At 33.2% G+C, this 11,002-nt stretch overlaps 2 protein-coding genes across 2 annotated transcripts; one reads left to right on the top strand and one right to left on the bottom strand.

Annotated features, from left to right (window-relative positions):
• The first annotated feature begins 1,158 nt into the window (after window positions 1-1,158).
• LOC139871261 (protein ANTI-SILENCING 1-like) lies at window positions 1,159-4,869 on the top strand. Its single transcript, XM_071858990.1, has 10 exons — window positions 1,159-1,494; window positions 1,575-1,743; window positions 1,919-2,181; window positions 2,270-2,296; window positions 2,433-2,525; window positions 2,601-2,679; window positions 2,760-2,847; window positions 3,831-3,933; window positions 4,574-4,690; window positions 4,795-4,869. The coding sequence occupies exons 1-10, from the start codon at window positions 1,159-1,161 to the stop codon at window positions 4,867-4,869; spliced, it is 1,350 nt and encodes a 449-aa protein (XP_071715091.1).
• A 1,564-nt stretch (window positions 4,870-6,433) lies between these two features.
• Window positions 6,434-8,648, bottom strand: LOC139872501 (probable histone H2A variant 3). Its single transcript, XM_071860392.1, has 2 exons — window positions 8,366-8,648; window positions 6,434-6,915 (listed from the first exon to the last, which is right to left on the bottom strand). Exons 1-2 carry the CDS (start codon window positions 8,471-8,473, stop codon window positions 6,619-6,621), a joined length of 405 nt encoding a protein of 134 aa, XP_071716493.1. The 5' UTR covers window positions 8,474-8,648; the 3' UTR covers window positions 6,434-6,618.
• Between the last annotated feature and the right edge of the window lie 2,354 nt (window positions 8,649-11,002).

Below are 11,002 nucleotides of genomic sequence, written 5' to 3'. Positions count from 1 at the left end.
TAAAAACATTTGCATGGAACGTCTTCTCACAATCGCAGTTGCTGAAGCTGTACGGCCTTGATGCTATTTCCAGTCTGTTCACCACTCTCCCCCGGCGCATTTTAGCACCCAGCAATCTTTTTATATTCTCAATATCATTTTTATTTATTTATCATTTATTTTATATCAGAGTGAAAATAAAAACACTTCTATTTTTACTTTCTCTTTTTCAGCTCTACAAATATACCTATCAGCTACTCTATAGTGTGTGTTTTTGTATAATCGACTATTTTCACTGCTACTAGTTTGAAATCGGTATGCTTAATCGTATTTTTTATGCTACAATTGACTATAATCAACTGTTCGTCAATAATTTGTTTTTTTTAACAATGAAATTTAGCGTTTTCACTTTGATTACGATATCTAGGGCTTCGAGTTGTTGTATTAGCTACCATTATAAATTTATAATAATAATAAAAGTTTTTTTGCTTATTTACAAAATAAAAATAAATTTACAATGAAGCTTTTAATATAAGCTTGATGATTATGATTATTATTGCCGTAATTTTGATATCGAAATTTAGGAATTCTAGTAGTGTATCAGTTGACGAAATTACTATTTTACTGATGTATTTGTATAGTCAAGCATTGTATATCTGTTTGTTTACTTTTTGACGTAAGTATATCTAGGGCTTAGAGTGATTTCGGTTGTTGAATTTAATCAGCACACAGTTGAACTCTATTGTAATCAGCTACTTATTTAGTCTAATCGAATTGTCTATTTTGGTGTAATGAAGCAATTATTGTTGCTGTAGTTGTTAATTAGTTCATTTCGATTATGTGCGCACTTGTTTAGAACAAATTGTTAATGTTAATTACGTGGTTAGATTCTTAGTATCAACACAATTTTTTAATTAGATTCTAGTCAATATAATGTCTTTAAGGAAATGAATTGTGGAGCTAAGAGTTAATTGAAGTATGCATGTAACAGTACACAAGATGCGCACAGCACGAATCATGTTCCCGATATCTTTATATGCCCTCACATTAATGACGAGCAGTGTTCGTAACATACTTACCATGTACAAGTGTGCCTTAAGTCTGTATAGGATTCAAAACCTACCTAATTGTCATTTGATGATTTCTAATCTACAGATAGGTTAGCAATTAAAGAGTGAAATGGAAACATCGCAGAATATCGAGTTTAGGTGGGGCCGTAAGGAAGGAGTTGGTTGCAAGAGTTTAGAGAGGCAGAATTATGGATCGTTTACTTATGATGGTGTAGAGTATTCGCTCTATGATTCTGTATACTTTTGGGGTGAAGATCAAACTTCACCTCATATTGGTAAACTTATTGACATTTATGAGACTTCGAAATTCGAAAAGATGGTGAAGGTTGTTTGGTATTTTCGTCCATCCGAGGTACAAAGATGGTTGAAAGACACTCGTGTATTAAACAATGAGTTATTCTTGGGTTCAGGTGTTGGTCGCGGTCTTATGAATATCAATGTCCTGGTAATATGTTGTTTACAAATTATCTTGACGCGTGTTATTAATTTTTATTTTTCTTACTATTTTACATATGTTAATTTTAGGAAACGATTGTTGGAAAATGCAAAGTTGTTTGTACATCAAAGGACAAGAGGAATCCTACCGCGTCCTTGGAAGATTTAAAAGCGTCCGAATATGTATTTTCTCGTACATTTGATGTTAAAGAATGCAAAATATCAGAAACGTTTCCAGAAAAAATAGCTGGAATTAATGGTTCGTCCTTTGCTCGTCACACGCCCATATTTTCTTTTTTAGTTTCGCTGATTACTTCTAAAGGTGTTTTCATATATTGATTTGCGAGTGTGAAATTATCTTCTTTTGTAGGATCATTTTCTCGTTAAATTTATGCTATTGATTTCCTGATGTTTGATTTATAATTTAAATTCAGTTGGACACTTTTTTAATCCAAAACCCGAAGGGAACTTCAAAGTTACTGCTGCAAAAGATGAAGACACCGTGAGTGGCAAATCTACAAACAAGTTTGTTCCGAAGGTTCCTCTTGCTAATTTTGGTAGGCTGACGTCATCCTCCTCCAGTGCATCTGATTCTTGCCACCCGAAGAAAAGGAAGCTTCTAGAATTTGAAGCCGACAACATAAAACACATTGAAGCTGATAGCCAATTTGTGGAGCACAGGAAAATACCGAAAGTGGTAAAGTTTTAAATATCTTACTGGTTATTAATGTTTGCATTTCTTTACTTTTGAAGACTTTATAAACGACATCTATTTGTGCATGCAGGATTCAAGTCAATGGTTCAAGAAACTAGTGAGTTATCCATTTTCGATTTAGTGCTAACCCAAGCATCTATTACTACAATTTTCATTGGTATTGTTATGTTATATTGCTTTCTTCCTAAGTAAAAATCTTATTTATATTTGTATTTTCACGTTTATTTCACCAGCCTTGGGAAGAAAGGATGCAGAAAGCTTACGAAACAGGCTCATTAGTATTACTCGATAATTTGTATCCATCGTTTACATCGTTAGAAGTAGAGGTACTTATGTGGTACTCTTGTTTATTTTATATATCATTTATAACATCCATAAAAAAATTTCCACCTTTTCCTCAGGGTATTGTTATGAATGCTTTCAAACTAAAGGCGAGTGCAAAGATAATACAGCACACTGCATTTTCAAACCCGAAAAATGGTATGGTCAATCTGATATTCTTAGTGTTTTACAATACACATAGTGCGATCTGACATTTAAATATGTATAATCTGTTTTAGGAAAAGCTCTTGTTATATTTAACTCAAAAGATGAGGCTGACTTTGCTATCTCTGAGCTAAACACAAAATGTCTAGTAATTGGAATCAGGTAAACTAGCCAATAGCTACATGCTTAAATGTCATACTCCTTTTGTTTTCTTCATATTTTTAAGTTTAGCGTGGTAAAATAGCATACATGTATTCTCAGGTCGAAAGTAAAGTAAAAGAAAGTAAATGAAGGCTATCAAAACATTTGCAATATTTCAACCGGGTCGATTTGTAAATCAATTACTCCGTATATGACTAAAATTAATGATCAAAAGAGTGAAAAGAGAGTTTTAACTTACGATGAAGTAACAAAATACACCTGCGTTGCTGAAGGAGAGAAAGATTGGGTTAATATTTTTCGTCGTTTTTTGATGCATACAACAAATAATAACGTTGGTTATAAGATAGCTGGAGGTTTATGGACAATATTCTAATATGATATTAAGATAAATAAGTAGAGTTTATTTCCATTCCGCCCAAATATGGGCGGAAAGTGACAATAAAAACATCATATACATTCCATACTTATCCTTTCCTATACACATAAAAATAAAAACTAGAAAATTACTATTTATTGTTGAAAAAGCATGTTTACTTTCCTTTTCCCTCAAAATAAAACTCAAGAATGTCATTAAAAAGCTAAGGATTGACGTTCTAAGTGCCTACCTCGACAAGTTTTGGCTCAACACGTGTCTAGTTATTGTCTAAGAATGTAACAATAGGATCAACGATCAATGATAGATACTAGAAGATCGATGATTGTTCTTATGTCCTTAGATCTAGTTGATCTACAAGTTGGAAACTCTAATCATCAGTTTCTTTCTTGTTTTGATGATCTTAAGACAGTAGCAATATTCTCATTATATGGCATTTAAATGAATAACTCTTTTGTCAATTATGTTTCTGATGTTTTGTTGAAGTGCATAACTTTTATTTTTTCAAGTATGAGAAAATGCTGAGATCTTTTTGGTTAACATGCATTCATGCATAAGTGTATAATACCTGTATATTAGCACAATTTTATAATATAGTGCTTTGGTTCAGACCCATTGTGGGTAGCCGACCATCATTGAAGGAGCCTGGTAACAACCCATCAAAGTACTATGGTCATATTATGTTGGACAAACCAAAGCAGCGGATACATTTGGTAAGTTTATTTTTTCTTATTTTGCTATACTGTTATTCCATTACTTTATAGGGTTAAAGCTACGAATATGTTATATACTTTCGTGTTTGTTTCAATGTAGGCTATATACCCAAAAAGAACTTGTTTATGTGTCATTATCAACATATATAAAGTTTTGACATGATAAATAAGGTATTTATTAGACATACTAACGTCGTTAATTTTTCTCGTTTTAACAGAGTCATGTGCAAAGCTTGTGAGGGCATTTTTGTCTTTTTTTTTTTATCTTTTTTCATTCAATTTATTTTTTCACCTTCAATTTAAGTATCTTCATCTTCATCACCCAAAATTATAAACAATAATCTTGAAAATGATTTGACTTAACGGACTTTCTTTAACATCCGTCAGTCTTAGGGACTTCACACCCAAAATCAGGAAACCACAAGGACTGTGCGTGTAATTTTTTCAACTCAAAAAATGACACATTTTTGGGGTATATAGCCTACATTGGAACATACATTTTTTTAGTTTATTACCTACAATGGTATTTTTTGGAGTATATAACCTACATTGGAACAAAACATAAAGTATATGACATATTTGTAGCTTTAACCCAACTTTATATAATGTTCATTTTTGTTATCTTGTGTTTCTCCAATAGAGAAATGCAGTTTCGACATGTCATTTTTCACAGCCAAATACTGTTGCATTTGACATGGCAATGGAGTGGAAGGCACTACAAAAAAAGTGGGAACTATGTTTGGATGCATTACATACGGTATCCCCGCATAACTCTCATATTCAATATTACAGTACATTTAATCACAATTTTTATTATGATTTGTATTGTAATGTAATAGTAATATTCTTTGATCCTTTCAGCAACAAGCAAAAGAAATTGCTACCCTTCAAGATCAACTCAAGTCCAAAAAGAAAGTCTGTTCTGCTAATTGCTAAAGATGCATAGCACATACAAAGATTTGGTGCACCAGAAACTAGAAATGAAGGTGCCTTTTTGTTCAAGTGTAGTGGGTCTCACTTTATGGATCCATACATTAACTAACGTTAAAGCTACATTCCTACCATTTTGTCCGACGTGCCTTTTGACGAAACTTGGTATGGTATAGGATGATATATGAAGTCCAGTTTTTGATGTATATTTTACTCGATAGATGATACTCTGATGTTAATTTTTTATTATTAAATTTCATTATTGTAAATACAACTATACTATGAGATAGAGGTAAGCATCGGGCCACAAAGCCGCAACTTGTTGTGACCTGATTACACTTTAACAAGGAGTCAAGGACTAGCTGTGCCAACTCGTTTCCGTGACTGGTTTTTTAGTATATGACTTGGTCTTCAATAGATGATTAAATTTTTTTTGTAAAATATTTAGTAATATATTCTAATATTCTTCAAGTCACAAGAATGGCACAAGCAAGCAAAGCATTTTCAAGCACTAGCTTAGCTGTGCCAACTCATTTTCGTCCAATCAATGACCCAAAATGGAAAAATATACAAGGCGTTGCCAATAATGTATGTACATTTTTGCACTAGGAACACATAAATGTCTCTCGATCAATATTAAAATCATTTATGATGTGAAACTATAGAACCCTATAACAGCAATGGTAAAGTATGCCGTCAATTTGTTTTTCGTTTTTCCGTTCGGTTGCTTTCTTGGGGATTTCGACTCTAATTTGGGGATGAGGTGCACAGGTATAAGTATGCCGTCAATTGGTTTCTTTTTTCGGCCTCAGTTTTGGGCTCCTGAGCCCAGCTTCTTAGTTTGGGTTTCTACATGCTTTACAATCTATTTTTGGGCTTCTAAGCCCGGTAAGGGGGATGAGCCACTTTTCAAGCTCCCATTTTTCACCCTGGTTCGAGTGGGTTACTAAGCACGATCTAGATCGGTTTTAGCATTGCAATAAGTGCTCCAATTAGATGTATTTTTCAATTTTATGGGCTTTCAAGAGTCGTCAATGTAATATGTTGTATTTTTCTTCATCGTTCCGATGAAGGTTATATTTATATATCATTTTTTCGCCCTAAAAAAAAAAAAAACAGCAATGGTAAAGTCTTCGAATAATAAATTTTCATCAAAAAAAAAAGTCTTCGAATAATGAAATGCTTTTTAGGAAAATAAATGATTTTTTTTTTTTCTTTCAAAAACGAATAATTTATTACTAGACTTTTTCATCGAATAATGAAAGAAACCTGGAACACACAAATACAAACAAAACAACAATGGTGAACTTTAAAACTAAACATACTGGTTTTGGTGATTGCCCAACTACTACCTTAAATTTACGTAATACCCAAGACCGGGCAGTCTAAATAATGATGAGACAATGTGATTGCCCATATAGCATTTCGACCAATCAGTCATCAAGGAATAATTTCATAATTTTCATAATCTGCGAGTTTCATTGCTCATGGTCTGAGCTTAAAACGAACAAGTTAGACACAACCTATGTTTGACTGGCTCAAGATTCATTTAGGCATGGCTCTTGTTCACCTTTCGAATAACCCAAGAACAAACGATACCGAGGATTCAACTACCAGATTATTATACCACGTTTTGGGGGTTCGAAAAAACATACCAAATTTGATAAACCCATAAATTCAAGTCACGCCTAACATCTCAGATTTAAAGAAGTTAAGAGTAACAAACAACAGAAAACGAACAAGATAATTATCAATTTACTCTTTGGAAGACTTGTTGATGAGTGACTTGTGAATGTGAGGAATAACCCCTCCACCTGCAATTGTCCCTTTAATAAGTGTGTCGAGTTCTTCATCCCCTCTTATTGCAAGCTGTAAATGCCTTGGTGTTATACGCTTCACCTTCAAATCCTTGCTTGCATTGCCTGCCAATTCAAGCACCTCTGCAGTCAGATACTCAAGTATAGCTGCAGTGTAAACAGCTGCTGTTGCTCCAACCCTTCCGTTAGCTGAAACTCTTGTTTTTAGAAGCCGGTGAACTCGTCCCACAGGGAACTGTAAAAAAAAATTATCAAACCAGTACTTGAGTTCCTGAATAGTTGTATCGTATTTAGACAACATACAATGTTGATGTTCTAAAAGCCATCAAGCATCAAATCAAACTGATAATAACGAATAAACACATCATAAGCCAAGAGACCATAGTACTTTCACTGAATGAATTCACTCCCAACGAACTTAAGAGTATATGCTCGAGTCTTGGTCACTGTTGTAAAAAAACCCCGATTACTCCTTTTTAGGAACACACCAATCCGATTTTCCAAAATCCGTTTAGTTAATCAGTCAACGTCGGTTAATGGGTAGAAAATCAGATTTGTTGGTCAAAGTCGGTTTAAGTCAAAACTGGTCAACAATTTAACATTAATTTCAACTACTAGAATTTTAAAGTTTTTCAACAAATGAACGATTATGGTGTGTTTTTAGACAATTATGTTAATGTTTATGGTTTTCTTGTATGTTTACACATATAATTTTGAAATTTATATTTTAAATATATAAATATAAAAAGTTCAATCTGATTGATCCCCGATTAATCCCAAATTGCCGATTACTCCTTCCAAATTCCCGACTGAGTACTCCCCAAGTATCGATTTTTGCAACCTTGGTCTTGGTACAGTAATTAATCAGTATGTAGATATTTAGAAAATGTCTAGAGTATCTGATTTCCTTTAAAGGTAACAAACTGACATTATTGATATTATTGATCTGTTTACTCTGTCATGGGTCCATCTGGGTTGTGTTCATTCCAAAGGATAAAACGGGTCAATAGGGTTAAACCTACCTCAAGGTATATTCCTATGCTTACAAACAACTAAATTGTAACATTTGTAATCAGATCGATATACTTGTAATAATCAGTTATGTTAACAGGGTAATCTTAAGGAGGATAAGAGTTATAATCCTACAAATCATCTCAAGGTCGAGAACCACCTAATTTATTTTTTTGAACGGCAATTTTTTGGCATCAGTAGATCATGTATTTCAACGACATTTCAACCACCTAATTAACCACCATTACAAAACCAACCAGTATCTAGCTATAAACATCAGCTACCTAAAAGCATAATAATTAGAATTAGGGATTGTTTGGATAACCTTGACATGTATGAGCTTACTAAAATCTAAAGAAGCATATAAGCTCAATTTTATGGCTTATGAACTTCTAAACTTCAGTCTAAAAACGTTTCCACGCTTTGTTCTAGAAAGTTCTTTTATAAATCAACTTTAAATTCAGAATCAATCTATAATCGTACTAAAGTCAAATGAGTGAAAGCTGCTCAATACTAAATTAATAAAAACAGTTCACTATCACTATCAATTGTTGCACAATTTCAAACCCTAGGGCATAAATTGAAGGGGTATTGAATTGTTTCAATCAAATCAAATTCATATATAATATATAATATATGACATAGAATGGGGATAGAATCGGTGAAAGAGAAACCTGTAGACCAGCACGTGAGGAGCGCGTGACGGCTCTCTTTTTCTCTTTGTCTTTTGATCCGGATGGTGTTTTCCCCATAATTAAACCTTTAGCGCCTTTTCCGGACATCTTCTCACCAAAAGGTAATTACGACTGTGTTTGATTGAGTTTCCGTTCGCCGGAGTTGATTGATCGGAGGTTTTTATCCCTAGGGAAGAAAAGATGCAAAACGAGACATTTACTTTTAAATAATTTCAATTTATTTATTTTTAGAATTATTAAAGACGAAAAAAAAAGTCTAACAAAAAGTGTTGTTTGGATATGCTTGTTTTCAACAAAACTGCGAATAAAAAGTAATTTTTGTTAAGAAAAAGTAGTTATTACTACCTTTATTTGTCTGATTCTTGACTATAGATTACTGTATAGTGAGTATTAGATAAAAAAATATATGAGTAATATATTTTTCAAGTGTATTCCATGATTACATCTGATGGAGTATTTATAATACATGATATACTGTACATTATTTGACTTCATTTATAGATATAGTTGACACAGTACTATTGAAATATTTGTCATCCACATTTACTTTATCACAACACTCCCCCTTGGATGACAATTATCTTAAATCAGATAGCGACTATAAATTACTGTCTCGTTAAAAACTTTGGCTAAAGAAAAACCCAGTGGGATAAAAACTTTGACTAAGGAAAAAAGAGTGCAGTATATAGTTGACTCCCCCTCAAATAGACATCGCCTCAGTTGTTACATCTTTTGAACATGTCTCATGCCGATATTGTGAATGTGTTTTCTGAAAAGAGCGGTTGGAAGTGCTTTGGTGAAAAGGTCAGCAGAGTTGTTACTGGATTGAACATATCTCATTTCAATCTCGTTATATTTAATGAGATTTTGAGTGTATGAGAAGAATCTAGGAGGTATGTGTTTTGTTCGGTCACTTTTGATATACCCTTCTTTCATCTGTGATATGCAAGCTGCATTATCTTCATAGATAGTTATTGGACTTTTATCGCGTTCTAGTCCACAAGAATCAGTAATGAGTTGTGTCATAGATCTCAACCAAAAACATTCCCGAGTAGCTTCATGTAATGCAATAACTTCGGCATGATTTGATGATGTTACAACAAGTGTTTATTTTTGAGAACGTCATGATATTGCAGTACCTCCATTTAGGAATACATATCCAGTTTGAGATTTAGCTTTATGTGGATCAGATAAATAACCTGCATCTGCATAACCAACCAAATCTTGTTTTGAATCGTAATAATAAAATAATCCTAAATCAATGGTTCCTCGAAGATATCGAAATATGTGTTTGATCCCATTCCAGTGTCTTTTGATAGAAGCTGAGCTAAACCTTGCCAACAAATTAGCTGCAAAAGAAATATCAGGTCTTGTACAATTTGTAAGATACATGAGAGCTCCAGTTGCACTAAGATATGGTACTTCTGGTCCAAGAATATCTTCATGATCTTCACGGGGACGAAATGGATCAGTGTCGACATTGAGTGATCTAACAACCATAGGAGTACTTAATGGTTTTGCCTTATCCATATTGAAACGCCTTAAAACCTTTTCGGTATAAGTTGTTTGATGTACAAGTAAATCATTAGGCATATGCTCAATTTGTAAACCAAGGCAATACTTGATTTTTCCTAGATCTTTCATTTCAAATTCTTTCTTTAGAAGTTGAATAACTTCGTGAATCTCTTTATTTGTACCTATGATGTTAAGATCATCGACATAAACAACTATGATCACATATCCGGATGTTATTTTCTTAGTGAAAACACATGGACAAATAAGATTATTTGTATACCCTTTGCTTATCAAGTAATCACTTAATCGTTTATACCACATGCAACCCGATTGTTTCAACCCATATAAAGATCTTTGTAATTTAATTGAGTACATTTCTTTGGGTTTTGCATTGGATGATTCTGATACCTTAAATCCTTCAGGTATCTTCATATATATCTCACTATCAAGTGATCCATATAGATAAGCAGTAACAACATCCATGAGATGCATTTCTAAATTTTTAGAAACTGTCAGGCTGATTAAGTATCTAAAAGTAATTGCATCCATAACAAGATAATACGTTTCCTCATAATCAATTCATGGTCTTTGAGAAAAACCTTGAGCTACAAGTCTAGCTTTATACCTTGTAACTTCATTTTTCTCATTTCTTTTTCGCACAAAAATCCATCTATACCCCACATGTTTCACATCTTTAGGTGTGAGCACAATAGATCCGAAAACTTTTCTTTTATCGAGCGATTCAAATTCAGCTCGTATTGCTCCTTTCCAATGATCCCAATCATGTCTATTTTGACATTCCATGACAGACTTTAGTTCTGGATCATCATCATCATTCATGATGTCATATGCAACATTATATGAAAATATCGCATCAAGATTTTTCATTTCATTCCGGTTCCATACTATTTTTTGAATGTGCATAATTGATTGTAATTTTCGTATTGACATCATCAATCTCCTCTGCAGGAGTATTAATTTGTGGTTCTTTTTTAACACTTTCTTTTACCTATCAGCTGATTTTCTTTTTCGGGGATTTTTATCTTTGGAACCAATTGGTCTTCCACGTTTCAGGCATGACAAAGACTCATGAGTGATTTT

This window comes from Rutidosis leptorrhynchoides, chromosome 10, assembly GCF_046630445.1.
Source record: "Rutidosis leptorrhynchoides isolate AG116_Rl617_1_P2 chromosome 10, CSIRO_AGI_Rlap_v1, whole genome shotgun sequence".
NCBI lineage: Eukaryota > Viridiplantae > Streptophyta > Magnoliopsida > Asterales > Asteraceae > Rutidosis > Rutidosis leptorrhynchoides.
The sequence above is the reverse complement of the archived record's forward strand: the minus strand, read 5'-3'. Positions and strand labels throughout refer to the sequence as shown.

Bases quoted from the DNA above. Each gene is read 5' to 3' on its own strand.
- LOC139871261 (XM_071858990.1), top strand. From the start codon at position 1,159: ATGGAAACATCGCAGAATATCGAGTTTAGGTGGGGCCGTAAGGAAGGA. The intron at 1,744-1,918 runs GTTCGTCCTTTG...ATTTAAATTCAG, and splicing joins AAAAATAGCTGGAATTAATG to TTGGACACTTTTTTAATCCA. The intron at 2,680-2,759 runs GTATGGTCAATC...AATCTGTTTTAG, and splicing joins ATTTTCAAACCCGAAAAATG to GAAAAGCTCTTGTTATATTT.
- LOC139872501 (XM_071860392.1), bottom strand. From the start codon at position 8,473: ATGTCCGGAAAAGGCGCTAAAGGTTTAATTATGGGGAAAACACCATCC. The intron at 6,916-8,365 runs GTTTCTCTTTCA...TTTTTTTTACAG, and splicing joins CCTCACGTGCTGGTCTACAG to TTCCCTGTGGGACGAGTTCA.